This window comes from Centroberyx affinis, unplaced genomic scaffold (assembly GCF_046629955.1).
Source record: "Centroberyx affinis isolate AG114_WGS23_722 - 3 ecotype Tasmania unplaced genomic scaffold, CSIRO-AGI_Caff_v1 ptg004549l_1, whole genome shotgun sequence".
Lineage (NCBI taxonomy): Eukaryota > Metazoa > Chordata > Actinopteri > Beryciformes > Berycidae > Centroberyx > Centroberyx affinis.
In genome coordinates this window covers 60930-80905 of record NW_027282179.1, presented here as the reverse complement: position 1 = coordinate 80905, position 19976 = coordinate 60930, and the positions used below count along the sequence as shown (strand labels likewise).

The 19976-nt window shown below is 42.9% G+C and overlaps 1 protein-coding gene across 1 annotated transcript in view; it reads left to right on the top strand.

The window, feature by feature from the left end:
- Positions 1-1764: 1764 nt before the first annotated feature.
- LOC139665372 (receptor-type tyrosine-protein phosphatase N2-like) overlaps positions 1765-19976 on the top strand; it is a gene marked incomplete at its 3' end in the record, with an annotated part of 52077 nt that continues 33865 nt past the window's right edge. Inside the window, exons 1-4 of the mRNA XM_071544371.1 lie at positions 1765-1814; positions 3167-3294; positions 13311-13425; positions 15395-15539. Coding sequence (XP_071400472.1) covers positions 1765-1814; positions 3167-3294; positions 13311-13425; positions 15395-15539 — 438 coding nt within the window. The remainder of the gene's footprint in view (positions 1815-3166; positions 3295-13310; positions 13426-15394; positions 15540-19976) is intronic.

The following is a 19976-nucleotide window of genomic DNA, read 5'->3' as shown; positions in this document are numbered from 1 at the left end:
ATGATCAGTTCAGTCAGAAACAGACAGAAATTAACCGTCTGTTCAATTCTGTTGAGTCAGAAACACAGTCAGCTGTTCAGAGCTGAGGACCTCCAAGATGGCCGCCAGAGGGGGGGGTTATGGAACCTGGAAGTCATCTATGTGAGGAAATGTTCTCATGTCAATAAAGCTTTTTGAAATAAATTGAGTGTGAGAGAGTGATAAAGAGATAAAGAGAGAGAGAGAGAGAGACAGAGAGACACAGAGAGAGAGAGAGAGAGAGAGAGAGGTACAGAGAGAGAGAGAGAGAGAGAGAGACAGAGAGACAGAGAGAGAGACACAGAAAGAGAGAGGTAGAGAGAGAGAGAGAGAGAGAGAGAGAGAGAGAGAGAGAGAGAGAGAGACAGTCAGCTCAGCAGCAGAGGAGAGCGAGGCAGTGTGAGTGGATGAGGCTCCACCATGCAGCAGCAGGACTAGATAAAGGCTTTAGGAGTCTCAGACTGGAGATTAGCTCCAACATTGATTTCTGCCATCTATCCCTCCATCCCTCCATCCTCGCTCTCCATCTCTCTCCATCCCTCCATCTATCTCTCTACCTCTCTCGCTCTCCTTTTTCCATTTAACTGCAGACTGTAGGTAATCCTTTTCTTTCCGTCGTTTATCAACTCTGCACTTACTTATTTTTTTATCTCTCTCTACCTTCATGTTTCTTTCCTCCCTCTCTGTTCATTTCTCTCCCTTCTCTCTCTCTGTCTCTCTATTTCTCTCTCTAGCTGTCTCTCTATTTCTCTCTCTGTCTCTCTCTCTCTTTCCCTCTCTCTCTCTCAATTCAATTCAATTCAAAGGGGCTTTATTGTCATGGGAAACAAACGTTTACATTGCCAAAGCAAGTGTGAAATAAAAACAAAAATGTACATACAATTAAAGATCTACTAGAATAAAGAAATGTGTAAACAGAGCTGTGTGACATCGCAACATTGCAATCAAATATATACATGAGTAGGTCAAATTAACTTAAAAATACAAACAGAACAATTGTGCTTTTGCTGTATTTTGCTATATGTATATACAGGTAAGTAAAGATAACTTAAAATAAAAATAGAAAAAATGTGGATATTGCAGTTAAAAAATATAAATACAAATAAGTGAGAACTGTAAACACTCTCTCTCTCTCTCTCTCTCTCTCCCTCTCTCTCTCTCTCTGTCTCTCTCTCTCTCTTTCTCTGTCTCTCTCTCTCTCCCTCTCTCTCTCCCTCTCTCTCTCTCTCTCTCTCCCTCTCTCTCTCCCTCTCTCTCTCTCTCTCTCTCCCTCTCTCTCTCTCTCTCTCTCTCTCTCTCCCTCTCTCTCTGTCTCTCTCTTCCCCTCTCTCTCTCTCAATTCAATTCAATTTGCTTCAATCTTCACTCTCTCTCTCTTCTCCCTCTCTCTCTGAACCTTTACTGACTGGCTGACTGGTTTACTGACTGGCTGACTGGTTTACTGACTGGTTTACTGACTGGTTTACCAGTTTGTTGGCTGGTTTACTGACTGATTGACTTATTAACTGGCTGGTTAACTGGTTTACTGACTGTTCACTGACTGCTTCATACATGCTTCAAATTGCACCTTTTACTAATGCTCTCTCTCTCTCCTCTCCCTGTGTGTGTGTGTGTGTGTGTGTGTGTGTGTGTGTGTGTGTGTGTGTGTGTGTGTGTGTGTGTGTGTGTGTGTGTGCAGCACCCATCGCGGCCGGGACGGGGCCGAACTTCTCCCTGGCCGACCTGGACAGCTCCTCCTACTACAGCATGAGTCCAGGAGCCATGAGGAGACCGCTGCCCAGCACCTCGTCTTCCAGGTACACACACACACACACACACACACACACACACAGTACACACTCCAACACACACATACTGCAACACACACTTAAACACTTACACACTCACTCAAACACTGTAAGACACACATACTGTAACACACGATAACACACACACACAAAAAATACACTATGCAGACAAGCACACACACATACAGTAACACACACCAAGACACACACACACACACTATCATGCACTACAAAGCTCTGTGTGTATGTGTGTGTGTGTGTGTGTGTGTGTGTGTGTGTGTGTGTGCTCAGCAATATTGTTCCATGTTCAGTCCTCACACAGATTTACTACAGTAGATAACACACTCAGTTACAAGCACACACACACACTCCAACACACACACATACACACCAACACACACACACACACACACACACACACACACACACGCTTGCAGGCTTTGCCCGACCTCTTCTGTTAAATCGATGCGGTCGCAAGAGTCGTCTGTCTGTCTGCTGAGATACCTGCCCTGCAGCACACACACACACACACACACACACACACACACACACACACACACCGTCAAACACTGACTCAGAGAATGTGCTGAATGACTGGGGCGGTGTGTGTGTGTGTGTGTGTGTGTGTGTGTGTTTCCTCCCTCTGTGCTTACACACACTACTCTACCTCTCTCTCCCCTCTTTGACTCCACACTCCCTCCTGAGACCTCCCACACACACACACACACACACAGAACACACACACACACACACAGAACACACACACACACACACACACACACACACACACACTGCGCTGCGAGGCAGTGTAGCAGCTACATATGGAAATCTTTAAGTCTTTACTAATGTCAAAGACTTTTCATTCATACATATACATTTCCCTGTTCAGATACAGGGCAGGTCACACACACACACACACACACAGACACACAGACACACACACACACACACACACACACACACACAATGTCTTAACCTCTCACTAAAGCAACACATCTGGTGAACGAGAGGCTTTTTGAATGTTTCTTTTTTTAATGTTTCTGTGTGTGTGTGTGTGTGTGTGTGTGTGTGTGTGTGTGTGTGTGTCTGTGTGTGTGTGTGTGTGTGTGTGTGTGTGTGTGTGTGTGTGTGTGTGTGCGTGCGTGCGTGCGTGCGTGCGTGTGTGTGTGTGTGTGTGTGTCTACACATGAGTGTTTATGTAGCTCATCTAACTCCAGTCCAGTCATAGTCTTACATGACAAATAAACACCTGAACCAGCAACAGAGAAGATAACACACAAACTTTATTGGTGTCTTATGTGGAACTAACCATGCTGCTTTGTCTCTCCCCTTTGTGTGTGTGTGTGTGTGTGTGTGTCCAGCTCTGCTAAGAGGATAAAGTGTATGGAGGAGGAGGTGGACAGTCCGGGGGAGGAGTCTTACTACCCGGGTCAGGGTCGCTCGCCCGGCAGCGGCAGCCAGGCCAGCAGCTGGCACGACGTGGAGCCAGGTACCCGCCCCGTCGCCACGGCAACCATGCCCTAACCCTGCCCCTGATACCCCCTAATACCCCCCCCAACCCACCCCCCCTCCCCCGGCCAGGCCTAATACCCCCCACCACACCACCACACGCCCCATCTACACATCCTAACTCTAACACACCCATTCCAAAGCAGCTTTGGAAATGGAGCAATGCTTCCTGTACTGCTGGTGTGTAGGTGATGCTTAGCAGGCAGGGGAGTGTGTGTGTGTGTGTGTGTGTGTGTGTGAGAGAGAGAGAGAGAGAGAGAGAGAGAGAGAGAGAGAGAGAGGGAGAGAGAGAGCATTGATTGGGAGGTAGATAAACATGTATTTTTCTGTTTGTATGTGCCTGTGTGTGTGTGTGTGAGAGAGAGAAAGAGAGAGAGAGAGAGAGAGAGAGTGTAAGATAGGGAGATAGGTATGTATGTGTGTTTGTCACAGCAGTAGTAGTATTAGTATTAGTAGTATTAGTGTCCTGGTTTCAGTGGAGAGTTTTAGTGTCCCTTGATGCTCTAAATGTTTCTTCCACCGAGACGAGAATAAACTTGTCAGGTTACTAATAAACAAATAATACTAAATATTTGTCTTTAATTAAACAGCTATCAGAAACTTTAAACGCACAATATGTAATTCTCTGCCGCTAGGGGTCTCTCAATCAAAACAATAACAAAAGACGGAGTTTGATGATGAAGCAGCGTGGGATCATGGGAGTTGTAGTCTTCATTGTTAAACAGCCACCGCTGCCGTACGGTTTCTCTCAGACAGACGGTGCTCTGCGGTCAGCTTCTCCCGGTCAGGATTCCTTCAGTGTTCATCGTTCAGGAGTTTTTTTTACCGGGAGCCGAATTATCCGCAGAGGTCTTAAAACCGGTAAAAACACTGAATAAAGCGGTTTCACGTAAAAAATCAGTGTTTCTCTGACGCTGTTCGGTGGACGTTTGCTCAGATTGTTTCTCTGAGAACTTCAGATCCAGACGTCCGATGACTAAAATCCTTCATCCGGTTAAAAGATATAGTTAAAATTGACCAAGATCTAAAAAGTGTATCGTAAAAATGTGGCTTAAAAGTAAATTTATGACAGAGCTTCTGGCGGACAACCATAACGCAGACGCATAGTAGAGAGGTAAAGGGGATCTGACGCCACTGACAGGCGACCAAATGAAACACACCGTTACCTTGAATAAAATTACAGGTTTCTCTAGGTTTGAAAATATTTGGGATAATGTAAGCACACAACTCAACAAAATATATAACATAGGTCTAGTCGTTTTTAGACATTTTAATGCAGAAAAGTTACATATTGGGCCTTTAATTCTAAAATATCAGCATTGTATCGGCTTTGAAACTCTCACATGTTGAAGCCGGTCCTGACCTGTTGGCAGTCTGGATGTGATCCAGACTGGACAGATCTGCTGTGTGGACATGAAGAGATGTGCTTTCATAGTTTCCTGTTTCCACAATTACATTGAAATGAAATTTCTTCCTGCACAGATTTGCCATTTAAATGTGATTTTATTTACCGATCATAACTCTATAGAGAACTGTATAGTATAGAGCAGTGATTCTCAACCTTTTTCATATCAAGGACCCTAATTCAGTCCACATTAGAGCCCTAATTGATGAGATTTTATCTCTTGGACCCAAATCTGAGAATATTTTTATTGTCAGATATGATTTTGTCCAGAACTCCATGACTGTCTGTGTTGTAGGTAGAGAGATAACAGAGAAACTGATCAGAACAGTCATTCTGCTTCATTCTCTAATCACGTTAACTTCTTGTAAATTAAATAATACTGAAGTTTAACAATTCATCAGTTTGCTGGGGACCCCCTGGAACCCCCTCAAGGACCCCTGGTGGTCCCCGGACCCCACGTTGAGAGAGAAACTGGAGAATGTCTGTTAATAAAGTCTGAATCTGTAACAAGCAGCTAAACACAGAGCTGAGAGTCTGCTGTCTGGACCTGGAGGGACCAGGAACACACTCTGTTGTGTGTGTGTGTGTGTGTGTGTGTGTGTGTGTGTGTCCTGGTGAATCCTTCACAGTGCCTTGTAAATTAGCTCTATCCTCTACAGCGCACACACTCACACACACACACACACACACACACACACACACACACAGAAACAGTTGCTGATGTCGCTGTGTTTCAGAGATCAGGACCTCAGTCTGAAAGTGATTACAGCTGTCAGCTTCACACTCTGTTTAACATGACAACATGCTGTAATCACACACACACACACACAATCACACACACACACACACACACACACACACTCACACACACACTCACACACACTCACACTAACATAGTCTTGTAGAATCACAGCTAGAGCAGATATTTCCACACCTTCACTTACAACTGCTAGCTCAGACTGAAACGGGGTGTGTGTGTGTGTGTGTGTGTGTGTGTGTGTGTGTGTGTGTGTGTGTGTGTGTGTGTTGTGTGTGTGTGTGTGTGTGTGTAATATGACCCGTGTCCTGGGAACCCTACTGACATAAATACTTAATTGATGAGGTAATGCATCCATCTCTCTCTCTCTCTCTCTCTCTCTCTCTCTCACAAACACTCTCTTTATCTCTTTTCCTCTCTTTCTCTCTCTCTGTCTATCACCCTCTTTCTCTTTTATCTCTCTCCCAGTATCCTTCTCTCTCTCTCTCTCTTTTCCTCTCTTTCTCCTCCTGTCTTTCCACCTCGGTTTCTTACCTCTCTCTTTCTTTTGATCTCTCCTCCCTCTCTCGCCTTCACTGTGTGTCTCTCTCGCTTTCTCCCTGCCTCCCCCACTGTTTCTCTCCCTTTTTCCCATCCTGTTCTCCCTCCCTATGCCCAATGTCTCTCACCCGCTCTCTCTCTCTTTCTCTTTCACCATCTCTCACCCAGTCGCTCTTTTTCTCTTTCTCCCTCTCCCTCCTTCTCCTTCTCTCACTTTCTCTCTTTCCTCTCTCCCTCTCTTTCTCTTGATGCATTGTATCTCTGTATCTCTCATCCAGTCTCTCTTTTTCTCCCTCCTCATGCCCACATCTATCTCTCTTCTTCTTCTTCTCTCTCTCTCTTCTCCTCTCGCTCTCTCTTCTTCTTCTTCTTCTTCTCTCTCTCTTCTCCTCTCTCTTCTAATCTCTCTCTTTCTTCTCTTCTCTCTCTCTCTCTCTCTCTCTTTCTCTCTCTCTCCCGCTTTCTCTCTAATGGCTTTACATTATTCCAGCAGGCCTTGCTGCTGTTTGTGTTGACCCTCCTCTATCCGCCCACACACACACACTCACACACTCACACACTCACACTCACACACACACACACACACAATGGACCTTCCTCCTACTCTCATTGCAGACTAAAGGCCCTGCAGATGTAGAGGCATTTGAAAACCCATCTAACCGAGGTCAGAGCTGTAATTAGCCCACAGCGCGTTCGCTGCTGCGCCCAAAACCCACTTGACCTCCTGAGCTCTCTGTCCCACCTTCAAGGGATCGCACCGCTCTTTAAAGTAATAATCTGTGATTTTTTCATATAAATAAATGTCCGTTTTGCTCCTCAACCACTGTCTGTTCTAAACAGCCGGTGTCTGGTCGCTCTTTCCTGGGAAAAATCCTCTGCCGCACAGGAAGTGATGCGTTTTACGTTTCCGGTTTGTTTGGAATAAACAGAAGAAGAAGAAGAACTGGGTAGTAAGCATGAGCAGCGATAGCCACCATGGCTTAACAGACAAAGAAAAGAGAAACTCAAACTGCATCAACAGAAAATCCAAGCTCCGCCCACACTGTTTGATTGACAGGTGATCTGTGAGAAGTGCAGTGCAGAAACACCACAGTGAGGCTGAGGGACAAAGATGCAGACTGAATCCAAAGATGAGTAACTCCTGGATTACCAAGTCCCATATCATGTAAAACAGGACTCCCCTTGCCTCTGTGATGATAAAGGAGTTGGATGGTCTATCTAAACATGGTGAAAGTATCAAAACGCACGGTCGCCAACTAAATCCACATAATAAATATTCGAAAAGCGAGCCTCTAAACGAGCCGTTTGGACTTCCGTAACTTTGTGGCGTCACAAAGGTTCGCTCACTATCATTTTTGTAAGAAATAATAGACTAACAAAGTGTTTTTTTTCAAAGCGGTTGAGCGGTTGTCATTGTTTATTACCGGAGAGTTTTCCCTACCTGTAGCTGCCGGGCCGCGGCGTCTCATGTTTCACTCTCGAAACGGTTAGCCAATCGGAACAGAGGGGTCGTTAATATTAATGAGCCTTAAAGACACGGTGACAGAAACGGCCTGTTCTTGGTAAGACTCAGAGAAATGCTGGAAAATTTAAAAATGGATTGAGAGTGTTTTTGGTTCATGACACCACACACACAGCTTTGAATGGACCTCAAGACACAAAATAAAACACTGGGAGGTGGAGAATATGGGACCTTTAAGTGCTGTAGATATTCCAGAAGAAGTACAACTTACTTTTCAAGGGTTTCAAGAGATCCATGAACCAGAAAAAGCTAGAAGGGAAGAACAAACTCTTGGAGGCCAATCGATGTTCTAAAACATGTTTCTCTTGGTACAGAAAAACCAACGTGTTTCAGCAGAAAGCCTTCAGCAGGGTCACATGGCCAAGAGACGCTGGATCTGAAACACCTAAGCGTTTGCGGTGGCGCTAACGACACTTGGCAGGAGACTTTTAGAACATTTGACCCAATAAATATGATAATTTTGAGGAGTAGGGCAATGGTAGGGCGCAAAAATGGAGGAGGAGATTATTGAAATGGATCGCTCCCATTGATTAACTAAAACAAAACACATAATTGCGTAATGATATTTCATGGCTGCTGTGTTATTGGTTGAAAACGACAAAAGGCAGAGAGAGAGAGAGAAAATAAGGAAGACAATAATAAGAAACAAAAGAAGAGAAAGAGTTAATTCCTCTCTTTCAAATGTCAGAGGATGATGATTAAAAGAAATTACAGATTGCCAAGTCACATATCATTATCACCATTTGATGAAATTAAGAAAACGACCTGGAAGCTCGGGCCGAGAGGAGTCTGCTCTCTCACCTGGCTGTCTGTTGTTTTTAGAGCAGTGTGGGACTTTGGTTGCGCTTCAGGTTATTCTAATTGGAAAATTGCGACCGACTCGCTTTGCATAAGTGGTCTTGATAAATCAGGCGCCAAACTGGAGAAAGCTGCTGTTTTTGCACACGGCGTAGTAATTAGCGCGCTCTCTTAGTGAACACAGCCGCCGGTTTCTGTCAGGAAACACGAGAATACGTTTGTTCGAATGTGAGAAAGGTGGAAAAGAAAAACCGATGTACCTGGGAAAAAAAAAAAAAGTGCAGTGAGGCTGAGCTTTTACAGAAATCAATAATTTTGTTCCATCTGTTGTCAGGCCACTGAAGCTCTGACCTTTGACCTCCTTACTATCGGCTGCCTGTAAATTGTTGGTCGTCTAGGAATCGAAGTTTATTCTGCTGTTGCTCTTACTGAAAGTCTCTCTGGATAAAAGTGCTGCCAGCTAAAAGCCTAAAATGTGACTGTAACACACTGCCTGGACCCACCTGACTGAATGTTCTTGTGTTTTTCATTCTCTTAAAGCCATTTTGATCTAAAGGCTTCTACTTAAATGCTTGAAATTTGTTTCTTAGACAAATATAAATAGTGAAGTTGATCCTATGTATGAATTTCTTTCCAAAGCCTTTTGCCTTTCCATCAAGGCAAAGGGCGGCTACTTTAAATAATCTAAGATATAAGAGAGTTTCGATTTGTTTAAGACTTTTTTGGTCACTGCATTATTCCGTTTGTGTTATTTCATAGTTTTGATGTCTTTAATGTTAGTCTAAAATGTGTAAAATAGTACAAATAAACAAAAATGTGTGTCCAAACTTTTGACTGGTAGTGTAGATTTAATGTTGTGTGTCAAAATAAATTGAATCCACATCCAGCTTCTTTCCCATCGCACCACAAAGCCGTATTTAGACAGCGGCCATCTTTCCAAACATGGACAAATCATCAGATCTTCCTGTTTCTTTCCCCTCGACCGGCCAGCAGCCTCCCGCCCACAAAAAAAAAAAAAAAAAAAAGCCTGAAGTGACTCTGAATATCCTGGCAGGGGCTCTAACGTTTATTAACCTGCGGTGTCAGATGCCGTCTGTTCACCCGCCGCTAACGCCCGTGTTCTCAGCCATCATGGCCGCCATTAAAGGCTTCGTTTTATGGCTCTTTGATGGCGAAAGCTGGCCCGACACGCTGCGCAGCTGTTAAAGATAGGCTTGTGTCTGATTCCTGGCGGTAGGGGTCGTAATTCATTTGGCGAGGGGCTGAAGAAGGTGTCGGGGCGCTCGAGTGTTCACAACTAGTAGAGTGAAACGCCCGCTGTACCGGATTCACTACTGATTATGGCAGATGTTCAGATCTAGTTGGTAGAAAAATTGTTAGTGTTGGACGACCATCTGTAATGATGTGCCAGTTAAACCCCTAAACCTCTGCAGAGACCTTCAACTCTGACGACCCGGCTTCAATTCCCAACTCGAGAAGAAAGTTTCTATGGCAAAGTGAAGTTTGGTAACACTTTTTATGAAGCCAATGTCTATAATACATTATAATCATATCTAAAACATTCATTTGAAACCTATCATTTCAAATATGTTATTTGAAAGAATATAGTAGTACTTTATAAAGTGGTAATTTATTTATTTTTTGCTCTTATATGTATCACCGGAAGATGTATGTTTTGTAAAATGGTGGTGTCCTGTAATCCCATGTGGGATGTGTCATGCCAGATGTTTGGCATGACACAGAAATAAAAATAAACTAACTAACTATAACACATTATAATGCCATCATAATGCATTATAAGTATAGTTATAATCATGCATAGACAGTTATAATATTTTATAACATTATAAACACATTACTTACAATCTGTTATAAAGCTTTTTCATTACCACTTAAATGAAAAAGCTGAAAAAGCTTTATAACAGATTATGAGTAATGTTATAAAACATTATAACTGTCTATGCATGATTATAACTATACTTATAATGCATTATGATGGCATTATAATGTGTTATAAGTATGATTATAATGTATCATAGACACGGGCTTCATAGAAAGTGTTACCGAAAGGTTTTTTCTAACCCTAACCCCAACCCTAACCCTGTAACCATGACGAAAACCTTAAAGGTTATGCCTAAACATAACGGTCAGCGAACCTTTTCATGTGACGATCAGGTGAAAATGGCCTGTTCCAGTTTGTGCTGTTGTCACATAATTGAATCCAGGGTGGAGGAACATAAATCTTGCCAACATGTCCGTCCCGGTCACAGTGTTGTTGAGCAAGGCACTGAACCCTCACCGCTCCTGGACTGTGTGTGTACGGATCTGTGTGAAGAAATTCTCACACATCACACAGTGTGTGTAATATGGCAGATTGTTCCTTAAAGTCCCCAAAAAAGATTGTGCAAAAACATATCGTTGTTGTCGTGTGAAAACCTTTTGGTGATTTTCATGTTTTCACTACATTTGAAGGATTACATTTCCATCACGCTGCAAAAAAAAATTGATCTTAACAAGTCATTTAGTCTATAATTGAGTCCTAATTTTCATGTTGTTTCAAGATTTTGAAACTAATTTCTAGAAAATTCCTGAAACAAGTGAAAAACGTGGAGTTATCTCACCTCATTGACAGAAGAAAAATAAGATTTGAAGGCTGAAGATGAGACTAAATGACTTGTTAAGATGTGCATCCTTGGGCTTATAAAACCCTTTCAAACCCTTTTGGACAAACTGAAAAATTCCTGATGGTCAAGCTAAAAAAACGAGGCCGCTAGTCATTTTGGAGACACGAGGTTTTCACCCGACAAAGTTCTCATTTTGTCCTCTGTCCTGCGTCCACATCTTGTGACATTACCCAGATTGCAGCATCACATCTGGAGTTGCAGACTGTATTGCTTGTAACTTTCACGAACGTCATCGCTCATCTGCCAAATGTCTCTGTTCATGTTGTGCTTTGCGCGGCGCGGCCATATTTCCGGTAACATTTCGTTCCGCTACCCCATCTGGTGCTGGCGCCCATCCTCTGTTTGGTTGCCAAAAAACGCTGTGTTTGGATGCATGTTAAGCGTAAGAAACAGACGTGAATGCCCAAGTAGCTCATCAAGCTCGTCCTTTTGTACACTCGCTGAAATGCAGAAGAGAAATATTTTTTCCTTAGTCACTGACGCTGAAGCCGAGTCAGAAACACTTCATCTGCCAAGCACAATAAATGCACAGAAGTGTCTTGGTGACATTGGTGCAGGGACGTATTGACAACTAGCGTAGTAAATGTTTCCCAGAAGAAAACAGACACGAATGCCCAAGTTGCTCATCAAGCTTCTTCATCAGGGAAGAGAAATTGTTTTTCCACACTCACTGATAGAGAATCAGAATCAGACGTGCAATAAATAACAATGAATAAGTAAAATAAATGCCCAAACGCAACCGTCATTCAAGTTTCAGTTTATACTGCATGCTCGCTGCACTAATTCTGTGCTTTTGCCCCATGCTCAAGAGGAAATATTTGGGAAAAATTCAAATTGCATCATCAGGGGACACAAGGAACAACGTGGCAACCAGCCGTTTTCTGTTTTTACCTATTATTCATTTCAGGGTGTAATGTTTCAGGATGGATGCAGCATAGAAGCAAGATGGTGGATTTCCATAATGCTGCCACCGTACTGGAAGTTGCTGATAGGTGCAGGTACATTTCGACAAGTAATACATTAATGTGGAAGACAAAAGAAACAGACGGGACCATGAGCCTCATCAGGTGCCACTGACACTGAATCACAATTTGAATCAGAATCAATTTATTCAGAGTGTGAATGTCTCGGTGACACCGGTGCAGGGACATCTGCAGAGTTTTGTTCCAAAATGAGACGTTTCATAAAAGTGACACAAATTCATAGTTGCAGACAAGAAATTTACATTTATTTTGGTAAAAACTGAATCATAGCTACTAGCTATTTTAAGACCTTTGCCTAGCAAATACTAACATTGTTCAGAATGGAATCATTCATGTTTTCAAACTATTTAGTGATGAATTTCAAGACATTATTCACACACACACACACACACACACACACACAGTGCTCATTCAAAAACAATATACACTTTTTTTTTAGGTCAATTGAAATGCATCACTAAATGGTTTGGACTTGACTTGGGACTTGTGCCTCAAGACTTGAGACTGACTTGGGACTGGAGCAAAGTTGACTTGGTCACACCTCTGTTGTCAGGAATTTTCCTTGGTGACATCAGAGCAGGGAGAGATCGACAGCTATCACAGTACCTTGACAGACATAAGAAACAGACTCCAAAACAAATCCCTGCGCCTTCTCTTCTCGCCTCTTATTTTCCTTATGTTGCTCTCCTCTGTCGTACCTATCAGGAATCTCTCTGTGGCTTTGACCCTTGACCTTCTTACTCTTGCCTGCTTGTAATGTGTCGATCTATCTAAGCTTATTCCACCGTTGGACTCGTTGTGAATTGCGCTGGATAACCGCATCAGGTAGACGGCTGCAAAATGAATTCCCAATTAGCTCATCAAGGCTGTTCTATTGAACTGTGGCTGAAACACAGAGGAGAAATAGTTTCTGCTTAGTCACTGAAACAGTCTGTCGCTCTGCAGAGTCTCCAAGGACACGATGCTTTCGCCTCGTCTCCTCTGCTAATGAGTGACCTAATGAGTTTGGGAAAGCTGCTGCGTGTTCAGCAATTTCTGGTCCCTTTTCCTATAGGATACTTATTGTATTTCTGCTGAGCTCTTTTTTTTTTCATACAAAAAACACAGATTTTTTCAGAGTATACTCCTTTGCCATATTACACACAGTTTAATTAGGAATTTGTTTCTTTGCGTGTCCCTCTGAGACGCACAAAACGCACACATTTCACCAGAGAGGTGAAATGCATTATTCAGCTGAGCTCCAACAAGCGCAGGGTTCCTGTACGTTCTGCTGCTGTTCTAGCGGTTCTCTGTGTTTCTGTCTGCAGGTTTGACCTGGGAGGACGACGCCACCCAGCAGGTTCTGTCCAAGGAGCTTTCCAAGCTGAGGAGGATTCCCTACAGACCGCTGCAGACCGGACCCATCTACAGCAGCAACAGCAGGTCCGAAAATACTACTACTACTGTATACTACTACTAATAGTACTGCTACTGCTATTACTACTACCACTACCGCTACTACTACTACTACTACTACTACTACTACCACTACTACTACTGCTACTACTACTACTGCTACTACTGCTTCTACTGCTACTACTACTGCTACCGCTACTACTACTACTGCTACTACTACCACTACTACCACTGCTACTACTACTACTACTACTACCACTACTACTACTGCTACTACTACTACTACTACTACTACTACTACCACCACTACCACTATTGCTACTACTACTACTACCACTACTACTACCGCTACTACTACTGCTGCTACTACTACTACTACTACTACCGCTACTACTGCTACTCCTACTGCTACTACTACTACTACTACCGCTACCACTACCGCTACTACTACTACTACTACTACTACCACTACTACTACTGCTACTACTACTACTAGCCTACTACTACTACCACTACTACTACTACTGCTACTACTACTGCTACTACTGCTGCTGCTACTCCTACTACTACTACTGCTACTACTACTACTGCGGCTACTACTAATACTACTGCTACTGGTACTGCTACATGATCTCACACAAATACGTGAAAAGAACACAATCTCTAAAATGGTGATTTACGTGCTGTGGACACGTATTATGGGAAAATAGCATTTCTCCACCACAAATTGAATTACGTCCCAAACGTTGGTTAACGGTTAAATTCAGGCAAGTACAATGACTTTGGTTAAATTTAGGCAAGTAAAACAAGTTTGGTTAAGGTTAGAGAAATAGTTTGGTCATGGTTAAATGAGAAAATGTACTACTGCTACTGCTACTACTACTACTACTACTACTTGGCTACTGCTACTGCTACCAATCAACAGAAGTTCACTAGAGCTGGTTTCAATGTTTTTTTGTGTCCCGTGGTCTAAATGCTGTTTCCGATAATTTCATTAGTATTGGTTGGATTAGAGTTTTAGTTTGAATGCTGTTTCCAAGCATTATCGTTTGTTTCAATGGAGTTTTAATTTACTTTTAATTTTTTTTATTTTAATTTCTTGATGCAGTTCAGTTTCAGAGAATTTCATTATCCGAAATTGATTTCCAGCAGTGATGAAGCACACTCTGTAAGTACTTGAACGGTGACATATTGTTCAGTGTTTTGGCTTCACATGCTTGATTTGCTGGTTCAACATTCTCATATTAAAGACTGGAGTAAGAGTGAGAAGAGCAAATAACAAACCGGTGCAACATCTTAAGGCTCTGATGCAGTGAAGTCAGGCCAGGAACTCCAAATATTTGATATTACCACAGCTGACCTGGGAAGTGTGAAGATATTAATGTGGAGTGGAGAAGAGAACAGGGAGGTGGTGAGATGTGAAAGGCAACTGAACTGAGGCAGAAAGGTTTGTAGTTGGTCATATTCCTAAATGGGGAGCGCAATATTTCATTATTGAGATAATTTGATGATTGAATTTGACCAACATTCCTCCCGGGTCGAAAAAAGGTTTGTAGAGATTTGTGTAAAAGTGTGCACTGCTGGGCGCTAAGTGGATTAATGAAACATGAGAAAATCTCGTCCTGAACTTTTGGCATGAACATCAATAATTTGGATGTGAAATGACATAATGACATAATGAGGATAAAGTGCAGGACATCGACTTTAATTTTATTGAAGCACAGCCTGTTTTGTACATGGTCCAACATTTCAGGCAACAGGATTATTTGGACAGATACAGAACATATTCAGTGAAGTTCCCCTTTTCATTAAGTATGTATTCACGCCTTGCAATGACTTCTTGAAGAGGAATTATCTCTGTCTACGCTTGGCTCTAAAATACTCAGTTTGAGGCGGCGTGGAGCACACGATTGGTTCAAGAAGTACAAAAAAACACAGAATACACACTTACTTTCCCTCTTTTCCTTCCTCTCTTTCATCCATCTCTCTCCTCCAGACCGGTAGCTGAGGCGATGGACCCGGCGGACCAGAGGGTGAAGCCGGTGGAGGAGGAGCTCAGCAGAAACCTCCAGGCGTACCTCCAGCGCCTGGGCCTCCTCCCCAAGACGGCGTCCCCCGCCGGCCTAAACCCCGCCAGCAAGGTGAGGGAGACTCCCGGGTGCCTCCTTATGCCGGGCTCAGACGACACGAAATTGTCCCAAACCAGCTGTTTTTACTCCATGTGACATAGGGGAAGACGGCAGATGCAGATGTAGGCGAAGTTGTACGACTCCCCGACGTTAAGTCCATCCGTCCCATTCTCCTGAACGCGATATCTCAGGAACGCCTTGAGGGAATTTCTTCAAATTTGGCACAAACGTCCACTTGGACTCAAGGATGAACTCATTAGATTTTGGTGGTCAAAGGTCAAAGGTCAAGGTCACCGCGACCTCCCAAAAGACGTTTTTGGCCATAACTCAAGAATTCATATGCTAATTATGACACAATTTCACACAAATGTCTAATAGGATAAAATGATGAAGTGATTACATATTATATCCAAAAGTTCAAAGGTCAACTTACCACTGTAGCTGAGAAAACGATCTTGGGTCATTCTACAAAAACGGTGGAAGTGCTGTCACTTACTTTTGCAGACACCAAAATCCTAATAATAATAGTTGACCTAATAATCACATTAATTATATATGTTCAATAAAAAAAGACTGTCCTTGCAATGATAAAACAAAGTTTATTGGCGGAGGCATACAACTGTGAGGTGGTTATTTCTAGTTTTGTCTTGTAGTGTGACAGCCCAACGACGGGTTCCTTGACGCTGATGCAAATAAATGAAAACCAGTTTGCATGTACAGATCGCAGACTGTAAATAATAGGTATAAACACACTGAAGTGAGACTCAGGAAACAGATCTGTGCAGCATGAAGGTAACGTTAAATAAACATTAATTGCCTCCAGTTCTAGATAGGCTACTTGTCCTCTTCCTCGCATCCAACAGCAGGTCCATACTTGCCTTTTCTTTTTCTTTCTCTTTTGGCAACGAAACACTACCAACAGAAAAAGATGTTTGTTTTTGCCTTTATTTGAGAGGTGAAAGTGGAGAGAGACAGGAAACATTGGGGATGACATGCGACCTGGGTCCTGGGCCGGATTCGAACCCAGAACTTTGAGATGACATGGTGCACGCCTTAGACCACTGAACCGCCAGGACGCCCCAGACCAAGATGCTTTGGGAAGCGAGAGCGTTATTCATTCACTTTCCTCAGATTTTCGCAGCTAGTCTGGATATTTGACATTCCAAGTAATATTGTATAGCACAAATGATCAAAATTGCAAAATGTTGGGCCAGTACAAGAAGAACTGTCACAACTGGAAATAACTAGAAAAGGAAAAAATTCAGCTAGTCATAATAATAATGAATTGTATTTATATAGCACACTTTAAAATACAACAAAATCTCAAGGTGCTTCACAGAAAGAGTAAAACAGTCGTAGTACAACGTTAAAACTGGTCAATTTACACCAAAAAAATCTTGATTATAGGCATAAACCAAAATAAGGGTTAAAATAAGATGAATAAAATTAGAGACAAAAATTTAGAGACCGATGGATGGAGACTCATGGAGGCCGATGGATGCTCTTCAACAAAACTTTAATGGATGCAGTAAAAACCAACGCGTTTCGGCAACATGCCTTCATCGGGGTTACATGAAAAAAAATTATAATTTTTGATGAAAAATTATTAGGGAGGTAAATAGTGAATCCAGCCAAATCAGCGAATAAAAACAGTAAATGAAACAATGAGAAATGAATGTCAGTGAATGTAAAATAACAACAACAGCAGCCGAAATAATCAACTTCAGCTCCCCCCCGCTCCCTGCTTCAGCTTTGGATGGAGGAAGAGCAGGTGGGGCATTTGTTTTTACCCCAGCGTCTGCATAAAGCCCCACCCTGCCGTGCACACACACACACACACCCAAACACCTGCCTCACACACACACACACACACACAAACACACTCATATACAGACTTACACACACACACACACACACACATACATACCTGCACAATGGGGCCTCCGGTGTCATCTTTCGTTGTCAGTCTGCTCCCCGGTTTTTGTGAATCGCTCCGGCTCCTGCGCCGTAACTGATGGCTTCTCCCAGCGTGACCGTTACCAGTGAAATAATACCAGCTGAGAGTTCAGGAGTTCACCCCCCTAATTAATAACTCTCCGCGTGATTGGCTCTCCGTCATGTCCGTCACTCAGTGGAGAGGGGGGGGGGGGGGAACAGAGAGCGCGGCTGAATGGGAGAGGCCCTTTTCCTCCCCCGCTGGGGCCGATTGTGCCGAAGACGGACGGGACCGAGGAGACCCGGAGCCTGGAGGCGTCGCTCCGGGCTCCCTGGCCTTTTTCTACCCGGGTCCGAGCGTTTGGTGGAAAGGGAAGGGGGAGGAGAGGGAGGAGAGGGGGGGCGGGGGGGGGGGCCGGAGGGCACATGTGGTGTAAACTGATAACTGCCTCAAACTGCGTCGAGTGGGTGAATAAAGACATTTGGGTGGTGCTGAGAGGCCGAGGAGAGGCTTACTGTGGGACTGGCAGTGGCAAATATCAGCGGGAGCCTCGTCCATACAAATCATAAAGAAGTGTGATTACTGTGAGGAAGACTAAAGTGAAATCTTAACCGCTTATATTTGTATTGTTATGATAATTTTACCATTACTTAGGCTTGTACTATTTCTGTTCTGCTAGGTGGGTGTTAATGGAGCCGGCAGCCTTTTGTTGCAGCTGATGGTTTTTGTTAATATGATTGCATAAAAGCCTAATAACTTGTTTTTTCGAAAATGGGCTTTATTTTCATGTCAGCAGTCATTTTGTTAAACTTTTTTTTTTTTTTCAAATGCTGGATGAAAGTCTTCACATCCAGACAGAATGTGATTTCCATGTTCAGATTACTTTTATGAAATGATTGGTGTCACAAAATAAAAAAAAAATGCTCTGGTACTTTTTAAAGGATAATGGTAACACTTTACAATAAGGGTACATTAATTAAGGGTTAGTTAATGCTTAATAAGCATTAACTAACCCTTAATTAACAGTTAACTAGTGTGTCTGGTAATCATTTACTAATGGTGTTCATGTTAACTAAGGTATTAATTCATACATTATTTAATAGTCAGCTTTATAATCTATTAAATAATGTATAAATTAATACCTTAGTTAACATGAACACCACCACAGACACATTAGTTAACTGTTAATTTACGGGTTAGTTAATGCTTATTAAGTATTAACTAACCCTTATTAAGCATTAAATAACCCTTAATTAATGTACCCTTATTGTAAAGTGTTACCAGGATAATGGAAAGCTTGTCCTTAGTTGACAGCGAGAAAACACTTTTACAGAGTTAGAGCCTCCGTATTTTTTAAATGTGGAATGATGAACCTCAGGTAATGATTCCTTAAAATCCAAATCTATTTATTTTGCCAGGTGCACAACGGCTGCACAAGGATTTTTTTTTGACCCAGTAAATTGGTGCTGACACGTTACAAGACAGCTACACAGTACAGGACTGACAGGCGATGGGTGCAGGGAGAAAAACACAACAGGACTCAGACAAGACGCTCTGTAAAACAGCAGAGTAAACACAAACCGCTCAGGCAGGATGAGTGTGCGTTTCAGCTGAGCAGCGGGCTCTGGTGCAGCAGCAGCAGCCGTGCTTTGCATTCATACAGCACAGCACACATTCGCCCACGGGTGCTGCCCAGTACAACCACAGTCCTCTGCTGTATGGACCGCTGAGCAGCTCCGGCTCTCAACATTCGGGGCTCGAGTGCCTCATGACTAGCTGCTGAGGGACGGGACAGTGTTTGCACATTCACTTTTCCCCTGCCAAGAGTTTCAGAATTTCAAAGCGTTTTTTACAGTCAGGAAAGGAGTAAACAGGAATAAAACAACTAGAAATGAATGTCAGTCAATGTGAAATGACAACAATAGCAGGAAAATAATAACCTTCAGCTCCCTGCTTCAGCTTTGGGTGGAGGAAGAGCAGGTGGGGCATTTGTTTTTAAACCCAGCGTCTGCATAAAGCCCCACCCTGCTGTGCACACACACACACACACACACACCCAAACACCTGCCTCCTTTAAAAAAACAAAAAACAGAAAGAAAACAACACAAACACCTCACATGTGCACCAGATGTGGATGCACAAGTGTATGCAACAGTAGATTAAACATAAACACACTACAAGAACACATTCAAAGAAGTGGGTTGAAAGTGTAGCATTGTAGCTGGTAACAGTAGTGTTGTCTGGTACTGCAGTATTCTGGCTGTGTTCACACTGCAGGCCTTCAAGCTCAATTCTGCTCAAGTGCTGCTCATATCTGATTTTTTTTGTCTATTCTAGGATATAACCCATATATCCAAGGCCAATAGGAAGTGACAGCAACGTAGAAAAGACATGTGTGGCATAGCGTACCAGTCTTTACTGTCTCTCTCTCTGCTTTGATCTGTCTAAGAAAGGTGAACATTCCCCAAAGATATTATAAAAAACCCCAAAAGAAAACGTCATATCTGTTTTTG